Source organism: Coffea arabica, chromosome 4c (genome assembly GCF_036785885.1).
Source record: "Coffea arabica cultivar ET-39 chromosome 4c, Coffea Arabica ET-39 HiFi, whole genome shotgun sequence".
In the NCBI taxonomy this organism is placed as follows: domain Eukaryota; kingdom Viridiplantae; phylum Streptophyta; class Magnoliopsida; order Gentianales; family Rubiaceae; genus Coffea; species Coffea arabica.
Window position 1 is genome coordinate 37529370 of NC_092316.1, and position 16213 is coordinate 37545582.

Sequence of the window (16213 nt, forward strand, 5' to 3'; positions counted from 1 at the left end):
GTGCCATGGCTACTGGTTCTCTGCTTTGGGAGGGAGAGGGGAGCAGAGAGGGAGAAGAGAGGAAGAGAAAAAAAAATTTGGGAAGAGGGGCTGCTGGTTCGTCTGGTACCGCAAGGGAAGAGAGAGAGGGAAGGAAAGAAGGAAGAGGAAGAAGAAGAAGAAGAAGAGAGGAAAGAAAAGAAAAAGGAAAGAAAGAAAGAAAAAGAAAAAGAAGGAAAAGAAAAAAATGATAGGCCCATGGCTGCTGGGAACTGGGAAGGCAGAGGTAACGGGGGAGGGAGAAGGAAGAAGAAGAAGAAGAAGAAGAAGAAGAAGAGGAGAGAAAAGAAAAGAAAAAGGAAAGAAAGAGAAAGAAAAAAAAAGAAAAGGAAAAAAAAATTTTCACCTTATAAAAAAGTTTTTTTTCTTAAAAAAACTTCTACAAAATTTTTTCAAAAACTTTTACAGTGCACTACAGTAAAACTTTAGATAAACTTTTAAAAAACTCAGGTTCCAAACAGGCCGATAATATGAGGACAACAACAATAACAAGCAATAAACTCCACAACTGGCCGCCCATCTTTACTATACTAAAAGTGGGAGTTCGGATTGCTACAGTGAAATTGGGCCGGTTATCAAGTAATTTTCAGCAACTTTGAGGGCATTTGGTTTTGTTAGTTGGACAGGTGTACTTCTTGGAGGGGTGGGAAGCGGTTGGTGAAAACCTCATTACCAGTCATTTTTGACGCATGTTTTCTTTCAGTTTGGGACCTTTGCGTTAACTAATGCAGCAGTTTATTGTTTTTTAAGTGCTAAAATTATGACGAAGCCACTACTGTTATCCCAAAGATTTCATCTCCAAGAATCATTAATGCACATCAATAAAAACGCATACAAGTTTTCTAACTCCATCCCATTACAAGCAAACAAGAAATAGAGAAGAAGGGGAAAGTAATAGCAAAGCCACAAAAAAGGTAGTCCGGGGAGCACGGAGGAGTCATTGCCTGCTGACCGGAATCCACCACCGCCACTGCCATCGCCATTGTCATTGCATTTCTTCACCAGAAGAGCATTGTGAACTTTCGATGGTTTTGAAAGGTGAACTTTTCACTCTACTTCTATTAGCTTATCGGTTTTGAGTTTATCAATTTGCTTATCATAATTGAAGGTCGCATTGATGTGATTTGTTTGTTGTGCTGATGTCTTTTGTTTTATGATTAAGGGCTGTATTTTAGACAGGTCATTCAAACTTATTTGACGTGCACACCATATATTCGCTATATGTCCTCATTTAACATCTACAATCATTGTGTGTTAGTTTTTCTCTGTTTCAGAAAATTGTATGATGTTTGGATTGGTTTAATGTAATTTCATCAATGCATGTTTCGATTGTGATATGGTACTTGCTTGTTCTTTTGTTTTTTGTAATTTGTTATGATATTATGGTTCCCTTCCTGTGATTACATAGTACATTATATGGTTCACGTAAATTTGAAAATTGCAGAGCAAAAAAACTGGTGTCATTGTCAACGGTTATGAATAAAGAACATAAGTAAGAGACTTTCGATGCTTAATACCCAAGCCAATGAAAATGTCCACTTGGATAGAAACTAAGTAGTTCTTGATTTGTGATTAGTACATAAATTGGCAACCAAACCCATGAGCATTTTGTTTAACCACTTCGAAATATTCATTTGGTTTTAGATTCTGTTGAAGATAAAATACCTTTCAAATCTTTTGTAACAAGTTGGCAAACTGTTGCAAAATTGACATAGCCAGATATAGATTTTTATATTGAGTAACAACTTCTTTGATATCAAAACTGGTGGAGCATTAATTTGTCATTTTTTTAACAACTCATTTATAATGTATTGGAGCAATTGATTTTTCTTCTCGTAAACAACACCTAACAGGTTTTGCAGTTCCTATAACCTTCTCTTATTATAATATCTGTATAGTTTAATCCATTATAAACTACTAAGTTTCCAAAAAGAACTAGAAAAGCTACAGAACAGAAAGGAATATATGGAAGGCCAATTGGATGCTATTTTTCTCTTTTTCTTTCTTTAATTTTCCTTGTGTAAGACATGGCCAGGCATTTCATACTTTCTGTTTCACTTTGTGTTTGTGTGTGTGTGTGTATGTGTGTTTTATCTTTTTCCTATTTTACTTTGTGGGTTTAGCTAATGTAGTTTGTAATCTAGCCTATGAATATATCCAATTCATTTTCTATATTTGAGATTTAAAACATTAGAAATTACACAGGAAACTAATCAAATTAAAAGGTGTTAAACATCAAATTTGCAAGTTCAATTTTTTTTTGAATGAGTTTAACTAGGTTGTCAGGAGACAAACTATTATAAACTAATTACATTAAGGTATTTGTATTCCAGAGGCATTACAACTAACTTTTCTATCCAAAACCAAGTAACAAGAAAAATATAGGTGATTTTCTAAACATATTGAGAGGTTATTACAGTTGGTCTAGGTGTTATTCCTAACTTCAATAAATGAATGGTGGTCTAACAATATGAACTTGTTAGCCCTGAATTTATGCAATGTAAAGCTAAGAAAAGATGATGTATTTTTTTTTTTGACAATTAGCTATACTTTTCTTTTTGAGTCTGAGCAAGCTTAGACTGTTGAAATATGCCATGGTAGTGAAATTAGTTCCAAAGATTCTTTGATGTTAAATTCAGGCCACTTCAGAAGAGCGTTCAGCATGATTGATGGGTTAAATGTATAATTTTTGGTTCTCTTTTTTTTTCCAGGAAAGGAAGTCAGTTTTTGTCCCAAGTCACTTATGAAATTTCACGCAAGTAGCTAACTCTTGAATTTAAAACAATTGGATTTCCCCACTTTTGCGTGATTTCTTTTTCCCTTGCATATTTTGTCTCTTCAAACCAAATTAACAAAAAAAAAGAGAAAAAAATGAGAGGTAGGGTCTTGTTCGAGGAATAGGGATGAGCTATTGTTTGCCAAGCAGAGCAAAATTTCTTCATCAGAAAAGCACGGTGAAGTTTCTTCATTTTTTGGGTTTTCTGATCTTGTTCTCCAATTAATTGGGTATCCATGAAACAAACACAGAACACACTCTCATCTCAGGAGCAACTTAAACGATTGAAGAACTCATTCTCATTTCAGACATTTCATTCTCTAGAATCATTAACCATGGAAAATGATGGATATTGTGAATGGATGAAAAGTTGAATTCAATCAAATACAGTTGCGATTGTCACCTCTTGGTTATAAATGTTCCATAACAGCTAATCTCTGCTCTGTTTACTCTTTGTAGTATTTTTCTCCATCCTAGTTAGTGCCCAAAACCTATTTGTAAAATGCCTTAAAGCCAGATTCAGCTTTCTGAATTTAATTAAGATAAAATGTTGCATACTTATACCAGGTGTTCTAAGGATTGCAGATAGAGAGAGCTTATTTGTTTTAAACCAAGTTTACCACGTTTAGAACCAAGATAGAGAGAACTCATATTGGAGGGAACTTATTTGTTTTAAGTCAAGTTTACCATCATTAACATATTTTTGTAGCCTTGGACAAGTTGGAACATTTACTGTCTTTAGAGTCTAAAGCAATACAATCATAGTTAGAAAATGCACCTCCTCATGCCAATGTATGACTTGGGAATTAGGATGATGATGGTATTGAATAGGGCTGGTCACTTCTTGGTTATAAATGTTCCGTAGCAGCTAATTTCTGCTCTGTGTTCATATTTCATTCTGTTTTTTATTTTTTAAGTTCTGTTTTCTTACTCACCTTTGTTTGGTGATTTGATGTTTTGATTTCAGATTTCCAAGTTAGCAAAGGGTAATAAGATCTCCTGTTTTATTCCGGTGATTTGAGCTTCAGATGATTCTCTATTTATGTGGTGCATGCTTTGATTTGTGTTCTTTACATGAACTTTTGCCTCCATTTATGTGGACCATTGTCTCAAGGCCAACTTCTTCTTCCAATTGAAAGCTTCCATTTCCTAATTTTGCAAGGTGAGCTCTTTGCTTTATTTTGCCTTTTCGTGATTTTGTCCTTGTAAAGAAAGGCCTAATGAGTCAGAGCGTTCAAATCAGCGCAATGGTTCACTGAAGGATGTTAATGAAAATGTTATTAATTCTTGATAGCATATTGGAGGCACAAACGTTATTATTTATTTATTTATTAATTGTGTTTGTGCTAATAATTTAGTTGGTTATGCATTCTTATTGAAACCTTTTTACATATGTATAGTTGAGCTTTTTCTAAATGGGTCGCCGATGAAAATATGCAAGCTTAGAAGAAGCGTATGAAGAAAGGATTAGAAAGAGACGTGAGCAACGAGCCAGTCCGAGTGCTAAGCATGACTGTGGTAGATATCAAGGTGTATGTATTATGGCTATAAGTGCATTTAACATATGCGAATCGAGCATGACGAGGACAGTGATATCAATTCATATATCAGCCACCCTGGTGTATATGACTTAATAAACCAGGAAAAGGATTCTCTCACATCATAATTTGGGGGTGCTTGTTTCACATATTGGAATCGGAAATGAAAATGGAATCATAGACTCTGGTTTTGGAATTAAACTTTTCATTCCAATATCTAACTTGGTTCACACATTGGAATTAGCATCATTCCAATTTCTGATGCTTGGTTTGACGAGTGTTTTGGAATTAAATGCAATTAAATTTCAAATTTATCCCGATACAACAATTTTTATAAAACAAAGGGATAATTGTAGAAACTGGTAGGTTTTGTGTTTAACAAAAATATGAGATTTTGTAGATTTTGAAGTTTAAGGAGGGGATATTTGAAGTTTAACGACTGTTATACAACTTTCAAAACAAACAAATTCATTCTAAAATTTTTTTGGGATAATTTCATAAACCAAATCGCGGTCACTTTCACAATAGTCATATTTTTTCATAAAAGACCAACGCTTTATGGTTTTCCTCCTTTATAAAAACAAAGTACCTATTTTCCCATAAAATACCAGCTCTTTATGGCTTTAGAATGAAGGGTTAAAATGTCGATGTCTCTATCACTATCAACTTTTGACTCCCTATTTCTTCCATCCCAACCAACACCAGAATGAAATACCATTATTTGTAGCATCTTCAATAAAAGTAAAAAACAGTCCGATATTTGAAGTTTAACGACCGTTATACAACTTTTAAAACAAACAAATTCATTCTAAATTTTTTTTGGGATAATTTCATAAACCAAATTGCGATCACTTTCACAATAGTCATATTTTTCTATAAAAGACCAGTTATTTATGGCTTTCCTCCTTTATAAGAACAGAGTACCTATTTTTCCATAAAACACCAGTTCTTTATGGCTTTAGAATGAAGGGTTACAATATCGCTGTCTCTATCACTATCAACTTTTGACTCCCTATTTCTTCCATCCTACCCAACACCAAAACGAAATACTTATTTTGTTTGGATAGTAGGTTATTTGAGATATTTTTACTGTAACACTTTTTGTGATGTGATGTATGTGAGATAAAAAGATAATTAGGAAGATAAAAAGTTGTATTGAAAATTATAATGGTGATGTAAGCAAATATATTTGAGAAAATAACCCACTATCCAAACAAACCCACCATTATTTGCAGCATCTTCAATAGAAGTAAAAAACAGTCCGATATTCGCATACCCACTGCATAGCCTATTTGTGAAGATGACAAAGTTTCTCAAGAATCGTAGATTCACTTCAAGGGTTGAGATTTGTTCCTTCAAAGACAAAATCAAATTGTTTTCAAACTTAAGCAGATCCTTCAGATTTACCAGAACACAATCAAAAAATTTCACTAGAACTTCACCACTCATGACATTGTTTGGTTCTAAGGAATGTTTTGCCCAATCAATAAAATCTTCTCTTCTCAAATTTCCACCTTGAAAGCTTCAACCTTTTCAAGCAAATCATCTACTACATGGTCTAATTTCTTGTTTAGGCTTTCAGATCTTGGAAAGCTATTGCTACTATTTGTGAACCTGAATTTGGACTTTGAAATGAGAAAGAAGATGTCCGATGAAGGTGATGGGTGGCGATTGATTGAAGAAAAAGAGATAGAAAAACTGATGAAGAAGAAGACTCTGATTTTGTGCAGCGTGTGATGGAGAGGAAAGAGAGGGTAGATCTATAATAAATATTGTCTGAGGAAATGAGTTGAGAGTTTTGTCCAAAACCTTCCAATTTGCTCGGGAATGATTTTTTAGAAATGATTCAAAAAATGGCATTCCAATAGGCTTAACCCAAACAACAAATAAGGAATTTATTTCATTTTGTGATTTCCAAACTCTTTAACCAAGCAGCCCCTTATTAAGTATGCAAGTGTTTTATACTAAATTACTCGCCATCATTTAATTTTGATTAACACAAACTGGGGGCAGCGCGAGGCCAAAAAAACTAGTAATCCTAAAAGACACAAAAATCCAAAATCAGTCGCAGAATTGCATCGAATCGAGACAATCAACTGTAGCTCATCATTCGGCGTTTTATGTATTTTAGGATTAGGATTAAGGTAGAATAGGATTGGGATAGGATAGGTTAGGATATTTTAAACGAGGAGGAATCCGTCAAGGGCGCACTAACAGGAACAGGAACGGGGATCCTCATGACGTCAGTCCGTAAGCATCAATCCAAATCTTATTTCTTGCCTATAATCTCAATTGTAGAGAATCCATAGGAGAATATACTTATATATGAGATAGATTGAACTAGTTGGTCATGTATGCATTTCTGTCGTTTGTGGCATTTCATTCTTCTTTTGTGGATTAATCTGTTGGCAACCGTGGATTGGGAATATACGAATTTGTAGCTAAGTTGAACTAATCGTGGTAAAGGATCTTGGTAATGATTTAGTGAAGTCCGCTTGAGGATTATCTCAGCTTTTTGAGCTTAAATTCAATGAGTAAAGAAAATAAGACAGCTGAGAACTCCTTGGATAAACCAATGGAACTTGGTTTTGGAAATAAGAATTAGAGTCTTTGGCAGGAAATTGCCTGCAGCTATTGGTGTGAGTTTGTTGATTTTTGGTATAGATTGACCCTAGAGGGAGCTGTCAGATATAATAACTTGTGTTTTACTTGACTCCTTGCTTGGGTGGAATTTAGCATTATCTGATGATGGCATTAACAGCATGTTATTTGCAAAGCTTTGTCATGCTTTTGGAAACAGTCATTAATTTGCTCCGAAGGGCTCTGCTTAAACATGTTAAGTTGTTTTTCACCACTGACTTGACCGATTTATTTGCTGAGTGTAGTGCTGTCCGGATGCCTTGTATGCTCAAGGACTTACCTAAATTACTAGCTGACTGTGCAATGATGATAAAAGACACTAACTTTCACGTGCTCAAACTTTGTTTTAATCAGTGTCTCAATGTTGTAAGTGAAATCAAAATTCATACACAAATAAACATGAAGCTCGATGATACCACTTACATGTGGAAATGGAAACTTTGAGGTAATTGCTGCTACCGAAACAAAAACAAAGCTTGACTTGAGCTACATTTAGAAGTCCTATTCTCATATAGAATAGAGCTGACATATAATAGCAAGGGATGACAAAGTCAATGAAAGAATGAGTAATGGAGAAACAGAGTTAATATAAATTGGAAAAAAGAAATGAGAGAAATGAGGGTGAGGATGAAGAAGAGATGAGCAACTGAAAAAAATTTCTCCTTTTGGGAACTCTTTCCTTAAGATTCAGGGATTTGTACCAGGCTCAAATGTGATTCACTGATCGGCTGATATCTCTTTTATTAACTTATGCCTCTTAAGTGACTCCCTTTCATTCGACTGCCATAAGTATATGACTCATTTAGTGTCCGCTTTGCTTGTTATTATACACCAATTTTATGCATTCACTCCTTAGTTTTGGCTTAATTATTTGATAGTATCATTACTCTTGGTGGTTTGGGCCAATAGTTACAAATGAGAAAAGCAGCTTTACACCAAAGTTGTAAATCCAGTTTGCATTTAAAGAGTCATCAAGTGATAGAGTGGCGGGATACTCTACCTTTGTTGCCAGATTCTGCTATTTATACGTGAAAAGAAAGTCTATTTTTATTTTGCCAGTTTGCAAAAGACTATTTTTATTTTCTGTAAGTGTTACAGAAATTTTGTTTATTGAAATCATGAAAAGACATTGAGAGAAGTGAAAACATCACTCTATTTGAGGAAAATGATATACAAGTGAATCTCATTCCCGTGATTGTGTATGCACATATTTTATGTACTTGCAATAGTTATATAAACTTTTCCATAAATGCAAATAGCAGGTACTGTAAGTTCCATTTTGCTGCTATTGTTGGTTGAGTGTGCTGCAAGGCCTTTCTACCCGCTTCCTAGCAGAAGAAATGATAGAAGTAAACAACCACTGCAAACTTTTCGACCTTACAACATCGCACATCGAGGGTCAAGTGGTGAATTTCCTGAGGAGACTGCCTCTGCATACAAGGTATATATGTAAGGTACATTTATTTATATACTTCAGTCACTTTCACTCCAAATGTGTATGTTCAGTTATACTCATGGACAGTCACAGATTAGGTAGTTCATGCTTCAGTATAATTATTCAATACAAGTTCCTACCAATCATTAGGCAATGAGCGTTTGCGAAAATTTAATCAGCTCAGGGAAATACAGAGATATGTTTGCAAAATGGAACCAGAAACTGTAGGGTGGCAATACTTCTTTAAACAAAATTTGATGCTGAAATAGAAACTGAACTAGCTTTCTTCATAAAGTGATGTAAAACATCTTTGGAGCTGTGGACAAGATTATGAAGAGGTCTGGATTCTGCTCAGGGAAATACAGAGATATGTTTGCAAAATGGAACCAGAAACTGTAGGGTGGCAATACTTCTTTAAACAAAATTTGATGCTGAAATAGAAACTGAACTAGCTTTCTCCATCAAGTGATGTAAAACATCTTTGGAGCTGTGGACAAGATTCTGAAGAGATCTGGCCCTGAATCCTAAAGGCCCTAGAGCCAGTTTTGAAGCTGGTCAGATGAGGCAAATTTCTGAGCTCTTCGACTTTGATCCAACTTAGGATCCTTTCCTAGAGAGCTCCAAGGCGGTGCCAGATCTCATGCTGGATTTTGAGATGCTTCTGATCTCAGTCTGGCCTAGGATCCTGCTTTCTTGAGCATTGGATCCAGGGCCGGATCCCATGGTGGACAGATTCGTTACTTTTAGTTATTTTTACATTTTCTTGAGTTATTTCATTCTTTTTTTTTTTGTTATAAGACATTGTAGCCTATAAATAGGTTTCTCTAGGTTTATTTTATTCAGCCTATTCACTCAATAAACATATTGGGAACTTTTCCAACTGGTCTTGAGATTTCTCCAGGTTTTCTTGAATCCATAGATTCATTTCTCAGAAGTGATCATGCAATACTTTCCTTGGATTACACTTCTGTCTGACAAAGTCACCCTCCATGAGAGTTCATTTCCTTGCAGAGAGCTATTGAAGAGGGTGCTGACTTCATAGAAACTGATATACTAGCATCCAAAGATGGTATTCTTATATGCTTCCATGATTTAACACTTGATGCTACAACCGACATTGCTCAGCACAAGAAGTTTGAAAGTCGAAAGAGGACCTATGAGGTCCAAGGCAAGAACATCACTGGCTATTTTACCAGTAAGGATATAATGACATTTAGTTCTATTAACCAAATGTCTATGGTCCTTGACTGTTTCAATTTTTTGCATTTAACCTTCGTAGCTTTTTCATTATTATGGTGTTTATTGCTTCTGATGGATATGGATGACACATAGTATTTACATTTTGAAACTCATCCTTTAAATTAGCCATCATTCCCAGGATTGTATGGTAACCTTCAACAAATACTTTTATGTTTAGTTGATTTCACGCTAGAAGAACTGAAGTCATTGCGTGTCAACCAGAGATCTCCTTTCAGGGATCAACAATACAATGGTCAGTTCATTCTGCTGTCCCTGTTGATTATTTTAGAATTTCATGTTAAACTTGTTATTATGCATTTCTTCACAACTTTGTGACATATCTGTATGTGTAAATATGTAATGAAGTATTCCATGTTTTTATGCTTAATTTCATTTCACTTCTTCATTATCATCAACACTACAGGAGATATAACTGTTTTCTTGGACCTTTACTACCTGCACATTTATCACTTCAAAATATTGGCACTAAGATTTTGCAAGAACACCATTTGGGAGCTATCCTGCTTTATGAAAGTATTCATATTCCAATTTCTTTTGTTATCATCTAAAACAGTATGAAATTATGTTGAAATTTTGTCTATTTTCATGAACCAAATTGGAAGTACAATGCTTAAGTTAAATTGGAGGTTACCCAATTATTGTGGTTGTTGGTAGTAAGTATAGCAGTGGTGGCATGCAGAGGATGGAAAATAAGACGTCTTATAGTGCATGACCGTCCACTTAATCAGCTTTTGTTTCTCAAATAAGCCAACTGATATAGCTATCTTTTGAAAAGAACAACTGTTATGATTAAGAACCCAATGACTCCCCTTATTTTTCTTTTTTACCGTTCCTTAAGTTAATGCATCGTAGACTTTATTCTTTTAGTCAATTTCTTCTATGCTAACAAAACTGAGTTCTGGTAGTTGATGAATTTTGCTATTCAGTTCGCTCTTTGCCATGCTGTGAAAAGCTTTGACACAGTATGTTTTCTTTCATGCATGACAAAATAAAACCCTTTATCCCTGAACTAATTTTTTAAAATATTTCACAGGAAAATTTTCTATTATTATCTTTGAAGATTTCATATCAATTGCACTAGGTGCTCCCAGGGTGGTGGGGATATATCCAGAGATAAAAAATCCAGTATTTATCAACCAACATGTAAGTTCTATATCCCCTTTGCTACAACAGTTTTCCATCTGAATTACCATTTTACAAATGAAGATAGTAAATCTTGCATGGGAACTACATTTTCTGAATATATATTTATTTAGACAGCTATATGCAACAGGTGAAATGGCCAATTGGTAAGAAATTTGAAGACAAGTTTGTGGATACATTGAAGAAGTATGGATACAAGGGAACTTATTTGTCAAAACAATGGTTGAAACAGCCTGCATTTATTCAGTCTTTTGCTCCAACATCTTTGATTTACATCTCACACCTGACAGACCTGCCTAAGATCCTCCTAATTGATGATGCCACTACACCTACTCAAGACACCAATCAGGTTCTCTCTTTAGTTCTTTGGCCTCCTTGTTAACATGTAAAAGTATAGGAATTGTAAGAACGTTTAGAGCTGAAAGTGCCTTCTGACTTGGATTTCTTATGAATACAATTGCTTCATTTGGGTCTTGGAAGATTACTTAATGACATGGAAATCTGTGGATATGATAGCTAGCTAGTTTGTGGAAAAACAGAGCTATTGTTGCTGTCATACTATGAATCCAGTGACCTACTGAGATGCTACAAACTTTTGCTCCTTTTTCTTTTTTGGAGATGATACTTTTTGCTGTATATGGAAGTCTCTCTCATGCATGCTTTCTCCAATTCATTTTTGTTCTTATGACATGATAAACAAATTTGGATTCTCGGAAAAACACTAATCTGTGTTTGAGCAATGGCTTCATTGGGTCTTAACTTTTGCTCCTTTTTCTTTGTGGAGAGGCACTTTTTTGCTGTCTATGGAAGTCTCTCTCATGCATGCGTCTAGTTTATTACAATTGCTTGCTGGGTTTAGTATGATCATTTAGTGACATTTAATTAACTTGTTCCCTTTTATATGAAAGACAACATGAACTTCGGCCGAATTGTTATATCAACTTAAAGCTAAGAAATAGTTTGTGTTCAATCCTTACTTCAATGTTTGTAGTTATACCTCGAATACCATTTGTATTTTTTGGGACATTGATATTGACCCTAAAATGTCAGTCATACTGGGAAATCACTTCCAACAGTTACTTTGACTTCATCAAAGATTATGTCGTGGGCATTGGACCTTGGAAAGATTCAATAGTTCCTGCTTCAAATAATTACCTGCAAACACCTACTGATCTTGTTACAAGATCACATGCTTACAACCTTCAGGTATGCTTTTGATTATGCCAAATTTATCTCTAGAGTTATGTTTGCTAAACTGAAGAGGATGCTGGAAAACATCCCATATGAGTTCATGTTGGAGCCAAACGAAGTAGCCGGTTACCATATAGAAAAATTTCCAACGAAAGTTGTGATATTTTGTAATGTTATACATGATTCCCCAATTTTTAAGATGGTTTCATCTTTTCTACTAGACTTTATCTATCTGTTTATTGTAAAAGGCTCTACCTGGTTAGTGAGATGCATATTTGGGCAACATGACATGTATCTCACTATTGTGTACAATTAACCGCATCCATTATCACTTACCAAAGCGGCATTTGATGTTCCTGATGCTTTTGCTTCTGAATCTGTTATTTTGCTTTTGCTTATTCTTTTTCTTCTCTGAAGCTTTTAAACGAGTGGTAAGATCTTCATTTACTTTTGCTTAACCATTGTAGGTGCACCCATTCACTTGCCGGAATGAGAATGTGTTCTTACATTTTAACTTCAGTCAAGATCCATATAATGAGTACGAGTACTGGATCAAGAAGATTGGAGTTGACGGGCTTTTCACGGACTTTACAGGCAGCCTCCATCACTACCAAGAATGGACCAATCCTTTCTCAATGGGAGAGGAAAGTGCATCTAAACTACTAGACAAGATTGCATATATGATCTCCAAATTTAGAAATTCTTATAACTAAATTCCAATTTTATCTTTTTTTTTCTTGGTTTTATGGTATGAGGACTAAGCTAGTGCTTGCAGAATTAAATTTCTCGAGTATTTTGTAATGATTATGTATTTTGGTTAAGAGGTGTTGCTGAGAAAATAATATCGCACGTATGTAGAGTTACTGATTCAGCTTGACAGTTGAAACGGTGTATTGAGTGTATTGCAAAACAGAAGAAACTAATTTGGGATAGGTGTGATGAGACGAAATTGGGATAGGTTTTCTAATTCTTGAACTGGAAATCTTGTCCGTCGATGCTCTGTAATAGACTATAGAGTCCTTTTAACCAGATATCCTTCTTTTGGACGCTTCTTTAAAGCTAAAGAAGCTATTCTTTTAGTGCGATCCATTGTGTTTGGATATCAGTTACATGAATGATGAATCATGTGACAACCCCATCTTCTAGTAGGGCGTACTCCAAGTGTTAGCGAACTGTCTGTCCAACACTCTTCAGGACTAATTAATTCGAAAAGTCACAAAAGTACTAAAACACATAATTTAACTTTCAATCATCAACCCAAAACTATGTACAATAAAATCTCTAACGGTTCAACTTAAAATATAAGCCAGAATATACAAATTTATACAAATATATGTGAGGTTTACTAATACAAAGAAGTTTAAATAAAAATAAAATTATAATTAACTCAACTCTTTTTTTCAAAATCACGCTCCAAAAACTTCGCCCCCTATAAGAAAAACAAAGATAATAGAATGAGCTTTCGTCCAATGAAGTACCAAAAGGTCACGCAGTCACAAATTACATAATTAAAATTTTAATCGATCAAATATAAGTATCAAATAAAGGTATAAATAAACACCACAACTTATACAGAGTAGTTCAAGTAAAGGACACAGATGGCTCTCAAGGGCTAATTTTTCCATTGCATTAACTTGATCTAAATCCGTTGACACTCCGTCAACGTTTAAAGAAACCAAAACAAGGACCGTAAATCCTCACTTTACACCAATTTCCGTCCGCCAAACATATCTCTTACCGGACCCGAACACCAAACAGAAACAGTGGTGGTAATATTCGAGCATACCAAATATTAGAAGGTTTCAGTATTCAGTGAATCAGTAACAGTTTCCTCATGGTTCGTCAATCTATCTCGATCAAACCCTTCCTGACTCGATTCGATTAACTACCAATGAGGTTTGACCTCAAATTTCACAGTAAGGTCGCTGGATATTAGACTCCAAACTATATCAATTCATGCACGAGTAACATATTTCAATTGCACAGTAAACCAATTAAACAATCAAGGAAAAATGAGTGTGATAAAGTACGCACTCATCCCGTCCAGGATAAACTAAAGCCACAGTCATTCAAATCATAAATTTCAATCACACGTAAATCGGTTTAAGCAACAAGTCATATGAGTGGTACATTCATCAGTTCAAACAAAATAATGTCAAAAGTTTGCCTCCGAGTTATGCCCTTAATTACCAACAAACCCTAAGAACAACCAAGATAAAGTATTATCGTTCAACTATCCAAAGTTTAGGTGAACCAAAAAAAATTCAAGTAATTACTAGTGCAAATATTCAAATATGGTTTTGGAGTGAAAAGAGAACAATTGGACTCAAGGCACATAAGTAATCAAGGAGTTCCTCATTCTAATTCATGGCTGGAATTTCCAGCAACAAAATAGTTAAAAAGACAACCAACCTCGACCTTAAAGTGGAACAAATGCAACTAGAAAACATGCTAGAAGAAACCATCACTTTTCCTCTTATTTTACACATGGTTTGTCAAATTTCAGCTTATACGTTACTATCAAAGTGCACCCAAGAAATCACATGTAACCTAAGTCCAAACTAACCCAAAATCACCCCTCTAATATCACTTATTTCACAAGAAAGAAAGTAATAAAAATTTCAACAACACTTTCCCTTATTTTTTTTACTTTTCCATCCAAACTCAACACCTATATTCATCCCAATCCAATCCCAATCACAACCACAAGTTATAGGCTATAAAGTACACTTGTTTAAGACCATAAAACCATCCAATATAGCCAATTTTATAGCTTAAAATCAACTACAACCAAGCTGAAATTTTGAAACCCTAAGTTGAAATTTTCAACTACAAATTGAAATTTTCCATAGGCAAACCAAAATAACATATAAAAACTAGAAGATTCACATGGCAAAACTACTAGTTCATGGCCAAGCTCAAAACATCATATCAAAGCTGAAATTTCACCATCAAAGCTGAAAATTTTCAATCACCACTTAAACCATGAAAATTTTCATGTAAACTACCAAAATCAATCCCTAAATTTACTCATATGCAAGTAATAAAAAAAAGAGAGTTTCTTGATATAGTTACCTTGAAACCCTAATAAGAAATGAAAGCCAAGAGTTTCTTTTTCCAAAATCTTTTCACCAAAGCCCTTAATTCTTCCTAAAGGTCAACTTTTATAGAGTAGATTACAAGTTTATGGTGAAAACTCAAAGATTCAAGCAAAAAATGGAGGTTGAAGTTGAAGCTTTTTTTTTCTCTCTCTTTTCTCTCTCAAGCATTCGGCCAAGAAGCAGAAAGATGATGGTTATTTTTGGTCAATTTTTGTTGTTTTTATTAAAGGATAAGAATAGTCCAAATCAAAGTCAAAGCTCCATGGATTTTGTGACAAATGTCCTTCCAAGGTTAATCTTCATTTCTTTTGTCTTTCAATTACTAAAATATCTTGCTAACCTCTAATTATTCCACAACACCTTATAAAATAATATCCCTTTGCACAAAATTTCTCCTAATTTTCAAAAATTTATTGCACATACCTTATTTGTGGATCCTACTTCTATGATGCACTACGAACTTAACATGTACTAACTTATACAAGAAAAATGATTTAAAATTTTGATTCACTTATAAAAATATCTAGAAAATTAAAGCAATAAAGTAAAATAATGAAAATGTATTTGAAGAAATAAAATAAATTAAATTAAATTAAATTTTTCGGATCCTCACAAATCAACAATTTTATTTGAAGCGACAAAATTGGAAAGGTAGTCATAAACTGTGAGACTAGGAGTTTTACTCCTGAAAAGATTAGGCTTACTCTTGGAAGACTGGTATAATGTAATGAATCCGGTTGAATTAAATGTTTCCTTGAAAATCAAATACTAAACTTACTAGTAAGTTTTCGTTTGGAAGCTGGGTGGGCCAGAAATATTGCACACATTCCTGTGATATATTTAATTAAGTTCTATGGGTTTCTAGCATGCCTGAAGCAACAAAAGAACAATTTTGTTTTGCTTCTTACAGAAGGCAGGAAGTGAAACAACTGTTTTCTTATTTCACGTGATTAAGGCTATGAAACTGAGAATCCAGTTTACCTGGTCAAATTTCCTTTGTAGCTTGCCTCAAAGCCAAACCTGTAGCTCAAATATCCTGATTCATTTCTAGTTTTGTTTGAACAAAGTGGTGTACATATTATCATAGCTT

The 16213-nt window shown here is 34.4% G+C and overlaps 1 protein-coding gene and 1 long non-coding RNA gene across 7 annotated transcripts; both read left to right on the forward strand.

Moving 5' to 3' along the window:
* The first annotated feature begins 1044 nt into the window (after positions 1 to 1044).
* On the forward strand, positions 1045 to 2838 carry LOC140005343 (uncharacterized). Its single transcript, XR_011813167.1, has 2 exons — positions 1045 to 1077; positions 2751 to 2838. It is a non-coding gene; the product is annotated as an uncharacterized lncRNA (long non-coding RNA).
* A 3507-nt stretch (positions 2839 to 6345) lies between these two features.
* Positions 6346 to 12954, forward strand: LOC113740109 (glycerophosphodiester phosphodiesterase GDPD6-like). 6 transcript variants are annotated; one of them, XM_027267626.2, is made up of 8 exons: positions 6346 to 6603; positions 8253 to 8447; positions 9440 to 9623; positions 9846 to 9920; positions 10722 to 10831; positions 10962 to 11180; positions 11882 to 12037; positions 12490 to 12954. In XM_027267626.2, exons 2-8 carry the CDS (start codon positions 8334 to 8336, stop codon positions 12733 to 12735), a joined length of 1104 nt encoding a protein of 367 aa, XP_027123427.1. In that variant the 5' UTR covers positions 6346 to 6603; positions 8253 to 8333; the 3' UTR covers positions 12736 to 12954. The 6 variants fall into 6 exon arrangements, with proteins under 6 accessions (XP_027123427.1, XP_027123426.1, XP_027123423.1 ...); XM_027267625.2 differs by having other exon boundaries at positions 8256 to 8447; XM_027267622.2 differs by having other exon boundaries at positions 6347 to 6603; positions 8253 to 8434.
* The last annotated feature ends 3259 nt before the right edge of the window (positions 12955 to 16213 follow it).

Coding starts and splice junctions, on each gene's coding strand:
- LOC113740109 (XM_027267622.2), top strand. Junction 8,435..9,439: donor AGACTGCCTCTGCATACAAG/GTATATATGTAA, acceptor ATTTCCTTGCAG/AGAGCTATTGAAGAGGGTGC. Junction 12,038..12,489: donor CACATGCTTACAACCTTCAG/GTATGCTTTTGA, acceptor TAACCATTGTAG/GTGCACCCATTCACTTGCCG.